The sequence below is a fragment of the Gracilinanus agilis genome, chromosome 1 (assembly GCF_016433145.1).
Source record: "Gracilinanus agilis isolate LMUSP501 chromosome 1, AgileGrace, whole genome shotgun sequence".
Lineage (NCBI taxonomy): Eukaryota > Metazoa > Chordata > Mammalia > Didelphimorphia > Didelphidae > Gracilinanus > Gracilinanus agilis.
This window is the reverse complement of record NC_058130.1, coordinates 526,640,004-526,658,582: the sequence shown is the minus strand read 5'-3', so window position 1 is coordinate 526,658,582 and position 18,579 is coordinate 526,640,004. Positions and strand designations below refer to the sequence as shown.

General features: G+C 33.1%; 1 protein-coding gene across 6 annotated transcripts in view; it reads right to left on the bottom strand.

Annotated features, from left to right (window-relative positions):
• Positions 1-18,579, bottom strand: part of NOL4 (nucleolar protein 4) — a 436,338-nt gene that overhangs the window by 87,743 nt on the left and 330,016 nt on the right. For 5 of the 6 annotated variants that reach the window (XM_044658027.1, XM_044658025.1, XM_044658028.1 and 2 more), the window contains one exon: positions 904-1,017. The exons of the other annotated variant lie outside the window; for it this stretch is intronic. In XM_044658027.1, the coding sequence (XP_044513962.1) occupies positions 904-1,017 (114 nt within the window). The remainder of the gene's footprint in view (positions 1-903; positions 1,018-18,579) is intronic. 6 annotated transcript variants of the gene reach the window in all.

The window sequence follows — 18,579 nt, the reverse complement described above, 5'->3', positions numbered from 1 at the left end:
ATTTAGCCAATGGGAGGTGGAGGAGAGAAACAATTGGGGCCATATAACTATAAATCAATTTAATGTTTCTTTTTGAGAGAGCAATATCAAATGTTCTGCTGATATCTTTTCACTTAAGGGCAGGGAACATTAAATTCTATTTGATAATTAAAATGGACATTCATTCTATCTTACTACTAGTTAAGAGGAGACAGGAAGGAGAAAGATAGAGAAAAAAATATCAATGAAGAGAGATTTGATAAAGGGAAACTGTAGGAAAACCAGTGTAATACACACAAAGATCCTCACATGAAGTTTCCTGCTCACAGAGATGGTGACAGAGACTTCAAATGTACAACTATATATAAACACAGAAAGAAAGCAACACATAAAAAGACTCACACACACACAGAAAAATGGTCTTTGATGGACTAATATGCTCATTTTCAATTTTTTTACTTTATTGGTAGTAAATACTTTTATGTCTATGTTGTATTTTTACACCTACAGGCATAAATGAGAAAGCCAACTTGTGGTATTTATCTGTCATGGCAGAAGAAATTAAATCAAAGGCCTAACGTTTTCCATCCCTAAACTATTGGTTTGCACACATACATTTTTTTGCTCAAGCAATTAGTCTTGGAAATAGAAGGCAAACAGATGTAGAAATTATTCACTTTTTATATTGTCCTTCTTTTATTGTTGGTTCATAGCCCCTATTTGATTTTTATTTTATAACTCTTATACTTTGTGAAATCTCTTCTTATAAGATAAAAAACACTTTCCTGTTTTTTAAAAAAATTATCATGAGTAGTTTCCATATTAAACAAATCCCAAATTATTCACCCTTCTGCATTACACAAATGACTTTCACTCCAATGCATTACAATTAGGAATATGGCAGATCCCCAAACACCTAGGTACCTGCTGTCTGTCCAGACGCATCCTCTTTGCAGCATTTCTACTCTCACTTTCACAGGCTGAAGCCAAGATACTCTCTGCAACTGCTGAAGTAAGGTGAGAAGGGATAGGTCGAGACTAAAAAAAAAAAGAGAAAGAGAGAGAAAATAAAGAAGAAATAAACATTATTAATTGGCTCATTAACAAACCAATGATTTCCTTAGAGGAGCTCACAGAAGAGTCACATGTGCAGGAGAATCCATTCATTGTAACTTAATTTATTTGAACAGAAGGAGGAAATGGAAATTGTAAAGATGAAAAATGAAAACTAGTTAGAGGTTAAAGCTGCAGTGCATACACAGATCCATCATTTTCCCCCACAGCACCATTGTCCGGAGTATTGAGTTTGGCTCATTAGGCTGCGTTTTCTGTAGGCAATGTCACACTTGAAGCATCACAGCAGTAACCTTGCTATCTGAATATTTCTAATAAAACTAGAAATTCATTTTTAATTCCTTTGTAGCAGATGACAGTGTTTTTTAAACTTATAAAAACACAAGGGATGGGACTCAAATACCACTGAAAACATAACAGATTGTCAGACCAACTCAGAACATTCTTGATATGAAATGTTATGAATATTTACAATCTTGGTTGCAGCATGATTGATGTGATTGAAATGATTTTTAAAAAATGAACCTATATCTATTTGGACACACTAATAGATGGCCATTCTAGTGCAATTTGGACATGTTTCCAGGTTTTAGACAGGCAGTTTTAAAACATATAAATTCACACTACAAAATTTAATAATATTTACACATGTGAAATTTAACTTCCTTATGACCCACATAGAAAAGAATGACTCATTGGCTGAATTGCCACCTAAATGTTAGCTATAAATGCAATGCTACTCTCCATATCAATTTGTGAAAACCACATAACAGATTTTTTTTCTTGCTTTTTCTGTAATTACACACAAAATCCTCTTGCTGAAAGACGAAGGACTTAATGACTAGCTAAACCAGTTTTCTTAATTAAGAGACAAGAGATAGAACAAAAATAACAGAAAAAAGTAAGTTGGAGCTGAACACAATTCCAAAATACAAGAGCAGTTTAAGGAAATTAATGTACCTGATGTGTTTTCTTCAGTTTTATTTCCATTAAGCTTTAATCAACAATGCGGGTAAGTTATTAAAAGCTGTAATTGATAGAAAAAAGCTTTTCCCCCCTCTAAAAGCTCTAACATTTTCTTAACAGACATTCAGTTTGCTAGCTCTTCTCAAGAGAAATGTTAGAGACATATCTCAATGTAAGAGTTATATAATTCCAGTTTCTACAAAAGTTAGGTTTGGCCACTATTTTTTTGATAGATGGTATGGAAGTTATGTTACGGTTCTGTTCATACTAGACAGAAATGAATGGTCTGACCTGTGAACTATTATGGTTCAGTCAGCAGACTTGCCCAATGCCTTCATCGAGAGGGTAGCCATCCTTGCTAAAAAGCTCCCCCTGCACACAGTCATTTCTACTCACCTACTAAGCCAGAAAAATTTCTCAAGTGATGATCATATAGTTTTGACAATAGAGGAATACAATTAGCATCACTGAGTTTGGGAGGGTGTTTTGGAAGTTATTTCTACAAGAAGACAAAGAGACCACAGAAAGGTACAGGGAAAATGATATGGAAGGGAGGAAGCTAGAATGTTAGGGATGAAGCAGAGAAGCAGCCTATAGAAACAGTACTGTTCTACTTAAGTCAATATACATTTATTAAGTGCCTACTATATACTTGGCATTTTGGAGAAACAAACTAAAACATTCTAGAAGTATCTGATCAACTTTAAAACACATACCAGCTCTATTTTTCATTTCATTCTTCTTTCTTAATCAGAAAAGTATCAAATTAAGGTGTTCCTTAAAATATGGCCAATTTTAATTTTCCTTTCAGGGAATAAACCACTGATCTTTAGCTTTCAGAGGAAACTGAAAGGGTCATCCTTGTCTCCTTTACCATTCCCTTCACCACACCTCTAGTTCAATCCAATCAACATTTATCAAACATCTCCTAGGTGAGAGGCACTCTGCTAGGTGTTGGACATAAAAAGATAAAATAATTAACACTCCCTTCTGTTAAGAAGTTTATGTTCTAATGAGTATATAACATGCCAAGAGTTAGGCACAACTATAACAGTTTGAGGAGAGCATATGGCCAACTTGGGAGCGGAAGAGTCAGAAATGGTTTCCTGATCTCAATGCTTTTGCCTACACTCTTTTGGGACTGGGAGTGATTATTTTATTTTATTTTATTTTATTTTATTTTATTTTATTTTATTTTTAGAAACACGTTATTAAGGTAAATCAATATCATACCAAAGAACGATCATTTTAGAATAAAGATTCTTAACCTAGAGTCTGTGAGCTTACTTTAAAAAATATTTTAGAAAACTGTATATTCATTTAGTATTTTAATTTGGATAACCATATTTTAATATTTAATATGAGTTAAATACATGTATTTAATTAATTTGATATATTAATTAAATTTTAATTTCCTCTGTAATTCCATGTATTTTATATGGTGCATTTAAAACGTTATTCAGGGTAGGGTCTCATAGGCTTCACTAGACTTCTAAAGGCCTCATGACAGAAAAATGGTGAAGAATCGACTCTTGCCTTAGAGATTTAAACTATTAGATCCTCTTTTGGTTACAAGTATCTCTTTTTGATATCTTAATTCTCTAAAACCAATCAGAGAAAGGAAAATTTCATGAATTACTTCTAATTTCTTTCCCTTCTGTCTCCCTATTAAAGTTTTTGTTAAAAGCTGAGGTGTTTAAACTGATTGAAAGAGATTAATGGACAGAAATAAGAGTCCCTTAAGATATATTCTGTACAATCAATGAATTAAAATGTAAAACTTACTTTGAATAAAAATGATTATAATATATTGTACATTTAGATATTTATTTGTAGTGCATCTTTATTTTGCAAAAAAAAAAAACCCAACAACAACAGATTGTAAAATATCTTAAATTATAGGAAAAACTTCTTGAAGTTGACAAATGCAAAAATGTTGCGGAATCTCCTATTTAGGAAATCTTCTTACACATAATATTTTCTAGGAATGGTTTAATAGAGTTTCACCTAAAAACAGAATGAGTAAATGTGCGACACCTGAAATCTGAAGAAATAGGTCTGGGAAGTCACACATGGCCTTATGTTTTATGCTGCTCTTGGTTTAATTTCATATCGTAGAATGTTAAAGTTGAATGAGATCTTAGAGATAAAATTTAAATCTTACAGATGAGGAAAATGAGGCCTCAAGAAATAAAATAACTTGCTCTAATCATGTAGCAAGTTGGGGACAAAAGTAAAATTAGCACAAGTCTCTTGATTCTCAAGGCAGTGCTGTTTTTATTAGATCACCCTAACGCCCAAATAAAGATCAGCATCTTCGCATTACTTTTAAACTGCTTATCATAAGGAGCTTAAATATTATGTTGAGGTTAAATAATCACATAGCAAATGTGATTCACAACTAAAAATTATGAAGACAAAAGGTATCTCCTTATGAAACAGCTGCTAAGACTTGTGATACCTACTCATGAAATCACAGGTAAAATAATAATAAAACTGGGTGGCAACTGGGTGGCTCAGGGGTTTGAAAGCCAAGCCCAGAGATGGGAGGTCCTGGGTTCAAATGTGTCCTTAAACACTTCCTAGCTGTTTGACCCTGGGCAAGTCACTTAAACCCTATTGCCTAGTTCTTACCACTTTTCTGCCTTGGAACCAGTACACAGTATTGATTCCAAGACAGAAGGTAAGGTTTTTAAAAAATAACAATTATAAAACTGCAACATTTCAATATAAAATAATGCTACAGCAAAGCTAATTCATACTAATTAGGACAAAGAAGGCCAGTCTAAATGAGTGAAATATGCCTTGTGGAATTGTTTAAAATATAATTTTATTACTTTTAAGAATATACGTATATATGTAAATTTGATTTGAAAAATATAGAGACCTGGCAATAATGTGATTTTTATGGATAATCAAAATTTATTAATAAGAAGAATCTATTTTCGAATGCTTAAATTCTTCAAAACAGGCTTTTTTAAGGTAAAATACTACTCTGAAATATTGTTTATCTTATTAATTTGCTTATTAAAAAAAGAAGCCCCCACCTCAAAACAGTCACTTAAAGTATTTTGTGTATACAAATTGCAGTCCAATTTTTGCTTAATCAGAAGTCCTGAGCCCTTGAGTTAAATGACTTGAATTTTTTGAACTTGAATTAAGACATAAAAACAAGCTCACACAACCTAAGGGAATCAGAGACACAGGATCCATCATGCTTTGCAACTTTGCCACAGGCTTCTAAATAATAATAAAAATAAGACTAATACATTGTGGAATCTGAATTATTGAGATTATTTTCAGTAGTCAGAAAAAATAAGCACGAGAATCTTTAACATAAAAAATGGCTAAATAAGAGATGCTTCAGGGTTGATAATGGATGCTATAATGAATAGCACGTTTATGATTCCACTATTGGATAGACCCCTGAGGTCAGAGTTTTATATCCAAAGATAGCATTAAACACCCGTTATGCCCTCCCCCAACTCCAAATTATTAATTATTCTGGAGCTGATTATACAGTTTTGATTAGCTAAGCCTTTTGTTACTATGCGTAGATTTGTCTCCCTTCTTTGGCCCATTTCATTTCTCTGGGGCAATCAAAGCAAGATGATATAATTTCAGGAGAAATTTAAAAAATATTTCTCATTATAAAACATTTATGGAGGAGGTTAAAATGGTCTAAAATGAGATTTGTGTGTTTCCTTTGTCTCTACTCCCCCTTAGTCTTCTTTATTCCCATGGACAATTGTGAGTTCATTGGAATGTCACTGTTTCTGAGGGTTCCTGACAGGTAATTAGCATAATGAATCAATGCCTACCCTGGACCAAGTGCGGCAGCTCTTGACTGGCAAGGAATGCTGCTGATCAGGCCCAGTGCCTGCATATACCAGAAAAAAGTGACCATTGAAACAAAAGCTTTTAGGGAATGACAAGATAAAGAGGACAATTTAAATAAAAGGAAAAGCACTTTGGCAAAAACCCTGGAAAAACATGTTCCTCTTTCAAGGATATTGGTCACACTCTAGTTCAGCTGGGAATAAACTGTTTTAAGAAAAACCATAAATAAGGAAAGAGAACTAAAATATTATTTGAGTATCGCAGAGTGTGTGGTCAAAGTTGTGCTGATATTGGGAAGGTTAGTTACCTTTATTTTTTTTTTCTCCTATGAGGTAGATAGAATTAACTACTTACTGCTCACTAATTAACTGGTCATAATTAGCTGTCATTCTCAACTTGCTTCTGGGGGCATCTTTCCTCAGCACTGCTCTTTCCTGTTAATTACCTATATTTGAATCAATGGTGATTATGTCATTATGCATATGGTAAAGCTGTCCCAGTGAACCTGGTAGTGTTTTAAAGTCTCTCTTTAATTGAAGACTGAAGTTGTAGCTATTACTTAAAGGTAGAAGAAGTGAATTTCTACATATTATATTCCATAGGTCATATAAAAATGTAAGGCAGGGTTTTTTTTTTTAACCAAGGGCCTGTGAAATAATTAAAAAATCTTTTAAATTATATTTTGATATTTTTCCCCTTTGTAATCCTATGTATTTTATTTAATGCATTTATAAACATTATTCTGAGAAGGGGTGCAATGTTCCAAAGGCTTCACACCGATTACACTAGTAAGATTAGGAATTTTCTCCCTCTCTCCCTTGGTTCTGCAACTTCTCTCCATCTCAGTGTGCTAAGAATGTTCTGGTAAATATTTAACAATCAACTCTCTTCCTCTTCCTCAAAAAGTATATACAACAAATTAAGTTTAATGTACATTATTAACATTTTCATCATCACTTTCTTAAGTCTAAACAATTAATGAAATAACAAATCAAACCCTGATCTGTAGCTTTTACCAATTTAGAGGTCTAATTGCCAACACTAAGAATTTCACAATCTATTCAAGCTGGTTGGAGATGTCTAAAGCACACTTTTGAACAGTAGTGAAAGGAGCACTTAACTCAGTAGCAAGTAGACCTGGGCTTGAGTTCTTGCTCTGAAACTTTTAATTTTGTATCCCTGTGGTAGCTACTTCATTTTTTAAAAAAAAGTCTTCTCAGTCAAAAGGAGAGAGACAAATTTGCTTACCCTGTCCCACAAAGTTGTTGGGACAGATGCTTTGTAACCATAGAATGCCATATAAACCTAAGTGATTATAAGTACTCTTCACTGCAGAGTTATTACAATGGCAAGAAGCCAAAATTCGACTAAGAATGGAATGCTTCTGTTTAAGGCACTAGTGAACACACACTTACAAACCTTTCTAATCTTCGAAAATTGCCACCAGTAAGTCCTGACCAGACCTGTTCCAGGGCCCTAGAATTATCACAGGATCATATTGATGTAGAGCTGGTAAAGACCTCAGAGGCCATCAAGCCCAACCTCCTCATTTTATAGAGTAAGGTCAAGAAAGGTTAATGAGTTGTCCTAGGTGACACAGATCATAAGCATCAAAAGTAAGATTTGAATCCAGAAGCTTTGATTTCAGAGGCAAGCATTTTCTAATGATATGCTAATGCAAACCAATGTTTTAATTAATTTAAGGCAAAAGAACAATCACAGGCTATGAATTAATTCTCGATCTTAAGGTCCTTTATATTTTGCATTTTGATATATGCCATTAATTTTAATTGATCTAGGACCATCTGACATAACTTTAATTCATACAAAGGATTAGAGAGACACAGTTGGTACTTACTATATAGATTATGACAGTAGGCTGAGTACTTTGGTAATAATAAAGAATTTTCTGTTTCCAAGGAATAATATACAAAAATGCTTTCATTACTAATGACTTACTAGTCATTAAAAGGACATCTACTATCTAAATATTGGATGGAAATTCTTGTGTCTGAGGTCATAGATTTTGAGCTAGAAAGGAAATTGGGAACTGTCAGTGAGAAAGGAAACAAGCACCTTCTATTTTTCCATAAATGGGATCAAAGGTAGCTAGAATGTTAATTAAAATAAGCAATTTAGAATACACACAAAATAGTAAAACAGTGCTTGTCTTTGGACTCAGCTCTACTATTGCTAGGCCTATTCCCCTAAAAGATAAAACATATTGAAAAAGGCAATCTATGTCCCAAAACATTTATAGCAGTTCTTATTGTGTTGACAAAGAACTAGAAACCAAAGGGTACTTTTCAATTGGGGTATGGTTAAATAAACTGTGGTATATGAATATGGTAGAGTGTTATTGTGCTGCTGTAAGAAATGAGGAAAATAGGTGATTTCAAAGAAATATAGAAAGACTTAGAAGAATTGATGCAGATTGAAGTGAGGAGAATCAGCACAATTTGTACCATAACATCAATATTGCATATAAATGAATAATTTCATACTCTTTTTATAACCTGATAAATAATGATATGAGCAGAATAAGGAGAACAATTTATACTGTGACATCAATACTATATAAATGAACCATTTTATAAAACTTTTTATAGACAGAAGAATAAAGGAAGCAAAATCAGTAGAACATTTTTTACAATAACTGGAAAGACAATTAAATTTCAAAGTTCTAAGAACTATGATCAATACAATGACCATCTATTATTCCAAAGGATTGATGATAAAACACACCATCCAACTCTTGACAGAGAGGTGATTAAGGGCTCAACACACATACATACACACATATATAAAAATACAGCTGTGTGCAGCCTATGAGGACATTTATTTTGCTTGACTATACCTATCTATCAGTTAGCCAATAAACATTTATTTAGCATTTATATTCCAGGAAAATAATTACAATTAAAATAAATACAATGAATGGTTTTGGTTTATTTTTATTTTTTTATGATGAGGTAGGAAGAGGGAGGGTCAGGAAACAGATTTTGTGGATTAAAAAAAAAACACTGAAAAACAGAAATGGGTAAATGGTTCTACAGATGTGAATTATGCATGTACTTTCAGATGAGGTCATTCTCTCCTTAGCTTTACAAGTACCCTCTCCAGCAGTGGGGGTAATCCATAAATGTCAGTAATGTGAAACCAAAGCATGCTAATAAGATTAAAAAAAAACAATACAAGGCTAATGGTGATGAACAATAGAGTAAACACGAATTGCAAAGTTCAAGGATACAGGCCATGTGAAGCATGACAAGCCTGGTTGCAGAGACATGTATTTCCTCTGAAAAATAATTTATAAACTCTTGAGTTGTTCAGTAAGAGCTTCATTGAAAAAAAAAGGTTATTTTTGTGTACAGTTAGTGATGGATTCATGCCTTGATACATCATTCTTGGACATTAATGAATTCCATTATATTTTTATTTCCCAAGTACTCGTGAATTTTACACGTCCAACACTCCATTCCCAGGAAGCCCAAACTCAATCAAATGCTTACTTAAAGCAACATCAATAGTTAAGGTACAAAGTTATACTTTAACAATTACTGTAGCTTTTAAAATGGAAGAATGAAGATAATGTATGGTACATAATATATTTCACAACTAGAATCCATAAAATAGCAAAAAGGCACCAGGGTCAGCAAATTAGTAAAATGAATCTTATATCTCTCTTCACACCTTTCAAATAATGGTTGGTCTAATTTTCTTCATTAGTAACTCTTAGAGTGAACTTCCTTTTAAATAACCAACCATAATTATTCCTAGGTGCAAAAGGAATAAGTCCAAATATGATTCAATGTGCTTGGGACTTAGGGTGTTAGGCTTTTTAGTGTAAGCTTTTTAGAGGACAAAAAGTTTCACTTTTAATCTGTATCCTCAGTAACTAGAATAGTGTCTCATATTCAGTAGCATTTAATAAATGCTTACAGAAATAAAGTTTACTCAATAACATTCCCAATATTCAGAAAATTAGATTTCATATATATTCTATATACATATATGTACACACATATGAATCACAACTGCAAATTATCAGACTTGCCTCTGTGTTCTCTTTTTCTGTTTATAGATATTTGTGATCTTAAAGAGATATATGTGAACAAATAGAGGTTCAACAAGTCATTAAAGTTTCATAATAACTCTAGTAATACAAGAAAATACAAGGATCCCCTGAATGCCAAAATACTCTTCAAAATTTCCATGTTTTTCAGAGGGACCTTAGTATTTCCCCAATACTCTTAATTATTCACAAAAAACCTACTGTGATACATTGAGGTAAAAAACACTTTTATGAATTATTCAACCCATGGAAAAATGGAACATGTCTCAAATATGGTTGGATTAGCTATGTCTACCTGCACATTTACTTACAATAAACTTACAATTTGTTTACAACAAAATTACAATTTACAAACACTATTTATAAAGACATAGTTATCTACACACAGAGCCAAGTATTTATTAAATTCTGCTATGTGACCTATGTGATGCTAAGGATAAAAAAAGAAAAAATGAATTATTTTTCATAGCCTGTTTTTATTTTGTTTTCCACCAAAAGAGTAATTTTATACTATCTCCTATGATTTTTCTCATGGAAGTACTATTGCATTAAGAATATGATGTTATTTTAGACATACAAGAAAGATAATTATAATATATTATGTCATTTCTTGTGGGGGAAAGATACCTTTAGATATTCTTATTGAAGAAACAACTTCATTCAAAACTCATTGAACAAAAACATAGTCTTGGAATAATCATGGATTAAGATCGTGATTATGGAAATCATGACATCTGTATTACAGCAAGATGACATTATTGCATTTGATTCTCACACTGCTCTAGGGGTAGGTGTTATTATCCCCATTTTACAGATGCAGAAGTTGAAGAAAGCAGTGGAAAAGTGTATTGCTCAGGGTTACACAGTCAGGAAATGTCTGATGCTCAGTTCTAATTCTGATTTCCAAGTTCGGTGCTCTATCCACAATACTACCTAATGTGCCTTCAAAACATGCTCTATTGACAGTAGGCAGAGAAATGAATATCTCTCTATAGAGAATATGTCTCTATGTGGAGACATATCTATATGTAGCTCTACCTAGATCTGTATCTTGAGCTAGATTTCCTCCTTCTATTAAAAGTTCATGGGACTCAGTTTTAGTTAAGTAGCCACTCAACAAAGAAACTAGCTTGTGGAAATTCAGAGTTTTCTACTGCAACTTCTGATAACAATAATAGTATGACTGAGCATAATTATGACTTTGAAACTTGCTTGCTAATCTTGTGTGAAGCCTGGAGGAACGTTCTCCATCACCATGCTATTTTCACATTAAAAGAACACATTTTAAAAAGATCTCTAGGCGGCTTCCTCGGGGGCTTCTCCCAATTTATAGACAAACTGAAACTAGCAGCTGATTCTCCTAAACTCACCTCACTTAGGTGAGATCCCTTGAGACGATGTTGATTGGGATTCAATAAAATAGTGGATCTCTTAATAAACAAAAAAGTAAGCATGATTACTCCTTGGACAAATAATAATTAAGTTTTCATTATTTAGTTGTCAACAATGCATAAAATGTGATTGAATCCTAAGAGTTGTGCCAAAAGAGAGACTACCAATGATCCTTTGAACGTACAGATCCATAGATTTGAACATAAAGTTCAGGAAGTTGTTTTTTCTTCACACATTTAATCAGATGTCATTCAATTTACATATCTGAATGGCTTGCATACATTTTTTTTTCTGGAGCCAAAACAAACCTTCATAGAAATGGCAGAAGTAGAGTGAAATTCAAAGGACCCCTGTAGAGCCAATTAACAACTAAAAATATTTATCTAAGCAGTCATTTAAAGGCTACTTGACTAAGTATGTTCTTAAATTCTAATGAGGACAGATTAATAGTCCTCAGGAGCAGATTTATTTCCTCTATATGTGCATAGATGTTTAGATTTACATATTATATTAACATACATTTATATATTATAGTCTATATTATAGCCACGTATTGTATATATGTAATTTAAGATACAATGCTTCTTTTTCTACATTGAGAAATGATGAAAAAGTTTAATAGAGAATCAGTGTAGGGCTAAAAATGTAGGGAAAAACATGACCATATGTCTCTTCCTGCTAGTGAGTTCTACTGGTTTTGTAAAACAAAGGACACATGTATGGATGTTTACTTTCATGATCAAGGTCCATGTGTGTCAGAGAGAACTCCATTGACATGAGATTATATTGAACTCTTTTTCTACAGACATATGTACATACATGGATGTATATACATAATTTATTAATATGAGGGCCATGAGCCATAAATTGAATGACTAAATAAATTTCTTCAGGAGTCGTACTGGGGTCATGTTTATAGGTTGTTCATTAACAAAGGCCAAATGGTCCATAAGGAGAATGTTAGGATTCTTAGTATGAATTCTTGGGGTAGAATCCATAAAAAAGCTAGTTTAGTTTTGCTATTTGGAGGAAAAACCCAAATTCCTAATAAATGGAGCTACTTAAAAGATGAATAGATTGTCTAGAGATGTAGTGAATTTCCTTCCTTTGGAGTTCTTCAATGAGAGCCTGGGTGATGCCTATAGGTTATGTTTTATGAACACTCCTTTCATGTTCAGTGATGACATAGATTGCTACTGAGGTCTCTTCTAACTCATAAAAATGTCTGTGATTCAGTGATATTGTTTCATAAGTGTGACAAATTTCTCCTTCCTTGGAGCACTTATCTTTGAATTATCTTTAGGTTTCTGTAATCCTATTCTCTTCTGGTCCTTCTACCTGTCTTCAGTCTTCTTTACTGGATCTTTATCTGTATTAATAATGTTAAGTGGCTCAGAAGGCTGTCCTAGACCTTCTCTTCTTTTTCTGCACTATTTTACTTGCCAATCTCATCTGCTTTCATGGTTTAAATTATTGTCCCTACATTGATAAGTTTGAGAGCTACTAATCCAACCCTACCCTCTTCTCTAAGTGCCAGACTTGTATCTCCAAATGGTTATCAGGCATTTCGAATTTGATGCCATACAGAGACCATAAACTCAACAAGTCCAAAACTGAACTCAATATCTTTCCCTCCTACTTCTTTAGGACAGTTAGTAAACTTGAGGGCACCAGCATCCTTCCAGCCAGTCCTTTTGACTCAGTTCCTCCACTCCTCATTTTTTTATCCCTACTATTCAATCTATTCCAAGTTCTGTCAACTTTACATTGATGACAGCTCTATTATGTACCTATTTCTCTCCTTTGACACTTCCACCATCCTGGTAAAGATCCTCATCACCTCACACCTAGAGGTAGCCAGTATTACTAGCAATAGTCTGCAGGTAGGTTCCCCTCCCTCAAGTCTCTCCCCACTCTAGTCCATCTCCTAATTAGCTAACAAATTAATCTTCCTAAATCACAGATCTGATGATGTCAGTTTCATTCAAGAAAGTCCATTGGCTTCCTAGCACCTCCATGATCAAATATAAAACCCTCAGATGGGCATTCAAATGCCTTTGCAATTTGGCTACTTTTCTGTTTTCTTATAATTTACCCAGCTCCATATACTTGGTTAATCCATTGACACTATCTTCCTTGCTGTTCCTTGAACAAGACACTCCATCTCCCAACTATGGGCATTGTTACAGGCTGTCCCCTCTACCTGGAATATTCTCACATCTCATCTGTACCTCTTGGCTTCCCTGACTTCTTTCAGATCACAGCCAAAACTTTATCTTCTATGAGAAGCCCTTCCTGATCTCTCTTAAGGCTAGTGATTTCTTTGAGCTGATCATCTCCATTTTGCCTTGCTTGTTCTCATGCAGTCCCTCCCATGAGTCTGTGAGCTCCTTAAGAGCAAGGCCTGACTTTTGCCTTTCTTTATATATGAAGTTTTTTGCACATTGCCTGGCACATAGTAGGCACTTGGCAAATGCTTACTTACTATTAACTGTATGCTAGTATTAAATATTACCATTTCCATTTGAAAAGTTTTACCTTCTATTACATTGGTGTATAAAATAAGAAGAGATATAAGCTGGAATTATCTTTTCATAAGACTAAAAGGAATAAATTCATATTTTAAATTATTTTCATTTTTAAAAGTACTTTCTTTATACAGTTCTGTGATCTAGTGGAGTGGTACAAATCTAACCATTTCCATTTCCTATAAGAGAAAATGAGGTCTGATGCCTAATTTAACATATAAAAGGACAGTGTCTGAGCCCCCAAATAGGTTACTGCTCCTGGCCAGTGTGTCTCAAAGAAGAAACTGAAGCAACACTTCTCAAGAGGAACCCAATTAGAAAGAAAAGAAAGACATAACAATCTACATCCATTCTTCCTGAGTTAACTTAGTCATGGAATGTTTTTGGTCTAGTTATATATCAGTGGAACTCAAAAAATCCATTGAATCTAAGGGTACAGAAGAGTTTTGGGACTGAGAAAGTTTTAAAACAAAATAGAGAAAAGTAAACCTTTTTTCCCTACTAAAATCATTATAGTGCATATCAGATATATAGATAATTTAATATTTAGAGGAAAAATTGGTAGAATCAAGAATATCTCATGATGGCACACCATCCACAGATTATGGAACACTAATGTTTTGTGAAACATAATTTAGTGAATGTTGCTTTGTGGATACAAATCAAGATAACATTTCTAATATATTAACTGTAGTTTAAATGAAAGGTTATTTATAGTCAGCTGCTCAGTTATCTTTACAATGATCAAGATGCTTGCCAAAAAACCCTGCCAAACTATATATCACTATCTAGAATAATTTCTCTATTCCATTTGTACTTTACCTGTTATATTTCAGTGAATTCAAACAACAGAATGTCACAATGTTTTAAATGAAAAATATTCTTGCAGCAAAATAATGATATATTTATTATTTATCTTTATTTATACATACTTAATTTACATGTTACTCATTCATTCATGCATTCATTCCAAATAAATTTACTGAGAACTACAAAGAATACACCACCCTGTTCTTAGAATCTAATTAGTGAAATAACATATAGAGATAAATAACATATAAAAATAAATAACAATTTTTAAAAGTTCAGTCACAGTACAATACAACAATACAAAAGATATTATTAAGCAGCATATATTAAAGAGCCAATTTAACAGTCCAGACAATACATTTTGAAGGAGAATAAGAGGACAGAGAGATCAGTATGAGCTAGAATGGCTGAGCTATTTTCAGATAGGTCACAATGGACGGGAAAAGAAATATAGGCAGGTTATTCTATGAAGGGGAAACATTATCTGCAATAGCATAGATATTGAGACATGTATGTTTGGAGGGCAGCGAGTAGACCAGTATGCCAGGAAAGTAAAGTTTTTTATAATTCAGATATGAGGTTGGAAAAAGTAGGCAAGTTTCAAGTTCTGGATGGACTAGAATGTCAATCTAAAGAGTAATGACTTGACTCTATAAACCATTGGGGAGTTCCTGCAACTGGAGGTCAAATAAAAGGTCAAGATCAGAGGCATAGATTGGAGAGCTGTCTGCCTAGAATAACAGAATTTCAAGGCTGGAAATGGTCTTGGAGATTATATAATTCAACTTCCTCATTTTATAGATGAGGAAAACCAAGCCTAGAGTGGTAAAGTGATTTTCTTCAGCCAAATATTTCACTTGCTTCAGAGGTGGATTTCGAACTCACATCTGATTCTCATGTAGATTTTTCTTCTCTTTATCATTCTCTTAAAAGTTGAAAATTTTAATGTTGTATTTCAATTTTTTTGGATTATTCATCAATGAATTTTTTAATGTTAAAAATCAGCCTAACATAAAATATAACTATGCAATTTTAGGTAAATTACTTGACCCACAAATACAATGGGCTGGTAAGCAGATTAGCTAATTTGGTGAGGCTGAAGATATGGAGAATAGAATGTTTATATATATATATATGTATATATATATATATATATATATGTGTGTGTGTGTGTGTGTGTGTGTGTGTGTTTACATGCAAATCTTTCAACCAGGCAGACTACTATAAACCGTAGACATTTTTGTATCAACAATAAATGACAAAAAAGAAAATTCAGTCTTTTTAACACTTTATCTTCAACATCAACTTGTAAAAATAATAACTATAAATATTTCTTTGTAAGCTTTTCAGAGCAATTTTCTTTTAAGAGGAAGTGTGCATTTTAAAAAAGATCTAACTGTCCATTCACTCATCTCTCCACTCAAAAAGAATTTCTTTTGTGCCAGCTAGTTTCAGTGGACCATATCAAAGGCTAGAAGAGATACAGAGATAAATAAGGATATGCATGGATTCACAAAGGATGACTTGGGGGAGGGGTTGTTGGTAAAGGGGGAAATAAGAAGGGAGGTAGAATATTTTGCAGTGTTGAGATAGGAGGTAGAGAGGGCTATTATTATTATTAATATTAATGTGCAATCATCATCGTGAACACTCCCGTCCTTTTCCTTTTAAGAAAACTATTTATTCTACAAGGAGTAAAGAAAAGCTATTTATGATCATGCTTTTGCTGCTAACTGCTGATCCACATAAAGAATATACGATTTCAGAAGCAAATATTTCAACTTTTAGACTTTAAAAAATCCTGCTAAATAGGCAAAATGTCTGGGATTTCTTCAGGGTAAGAAATGACTTTGCGGATAAATCCTAGGGAGTTGCCAGGGACATGTAGCTACTAAGAGTCTAAATCAGGATTTAAATCCTTATCTTTTAGACTCTTAGCCTAACACTTTATTCTAATTTATATATTATGCCACACTATATTTTAAAATGTTATACTTGTTAACGTAAGAATGGTTAAATGATTAGAATTAGGGTATGTCAGTTAAATACAGCTAAGAATTATCTGAAATCAAGGTTATATCACTATTGGGGCACGTAGAGGGCAGACAAATTTATGATTTCATCGACACAGGGAATTTCTGGTGAGAAAACTAGAGGTGTTGATAGTAATGGTTTTGCAATTTATAATCTTTCAGAATTTCCCTTGGGTACCTAAGAAATTTAAGGAATTGCTCAGGGTAACAAATCCAGTATGGTTCAGATGAATGGCTTCCACCCAGATCTTCTTGACTTAGAGATAAGCTTTCTATGCACTATATCACACTGACTCTCTCATTATACTTATTTGATAGCAGGAGGTTTTTGTTTGTTTGTGATGCATGAAAATCTTTTGCATATGAATTACTGTTAAGTCATATCTGCCATCCTCTATTTGTATAATCTTTTAAAGTCCTACATAAAGGACTTTTAATTTATTATAACTAAATTAAACTTGTTAGATTCAGGATTATTGAGATCTTTTTGGAGTCTGATTCTGCAACCTCTTGTATTATCAATTTCTCCTAGTTTTTGCCATCTATAATTTTTTTATGTATATCTTTTATGTTTTAATTCAAAGCATGCTGAATGCTTACCAGCACAGGACTAAAGATGGATCCCCACATCACACTGTTAGAAGCCTACCATGTTGATATCCACTAATTAGTGTTCTGAATTCAACAATATATCATCCAGCCACATTTCTCCATCTTGTCTATAAGGATAGGATATCAGACTTTGTTTAATGCTTTACTAAAATCTAGATAAATCTCCCTCTCTTTTTAAATACATAACTCCATTTTTCCATATCTGGCCGTTAAGTACACTATTTTTACTATTAGGTGTTTTAAGAATAGCCAAATAGCTCAGCAATATTCTTTTTATACTGAAATTAAAACAAGAACAAAAACACTGGACCAATACAAAAAGGTTGGGGTTTTTTTTGCAACTAGGAAAAATATAGTTTTGTAAGATTTATAAGATAATTTACAAAAAAACTGCTAAGTTGGAAACAATTTTAAAACATAAGCGTGGTGACTATTACTTTTACCTAGAATTATTAAGACCAACAATGTATAACATATACTGGCATTACAATAATGCTTCTGAATAACAGACATATCTAAAAGCTTTCAATATGTCAAAATTCATAAAGTAATACTTTTCTTAGAGTTTATCACGTCTATTTACAGAAACATAGGCTATCTATGTGTATGTATGTGTGTGTGTGTGTGTGTGCATGCACATATGCATGTATACACACCCTGGGTACTCCAAAATGAAAAAAAAATAGAAATACAAGAATTTTATTCTTAACCAATATTACACATATATGTATAAATTTAAATTTCAGGAGTGGAATGGGCAATTAGAAGATATATAGAACAATATTTACTAAAGCACTGTTGTCTAATCTCCATCCTCCAATAACATCCATTGACAGCCCAAACTGATCTTTTTCTCTGTCCAGAATTGTGAAAAACTCAGACTATCAAACACATAAACACAGTACAAGCACACCAAGCACAACAAAGCCCTAATTTCACTAGTCTTTATTCCTCTGGTCTTCTTGTTTTTACTTTCAAGATCTGCTATTTGCTAACCATTCATATGGAAAGTGTATTATTTAGATGGATCTGTCCAACACTTTTCCCATTTCCACTCTGCTCAGAAAAAGCCATTAACAGATAAGTCCTAAAGAAATTCAGATTCATTTCAAGATGATGAACCTCATATCTGGTTTAGGAGTGACAGAAAGGAAAAAAAAATATGAATGAGATGCTCTTTCCCATTGGTTTCTATTCGTTTCATCCTCATTTTCTATGGAATGATACTAGACAGTACCTGTGAGCTGTATCCTCACAAGGCATTTCTCAT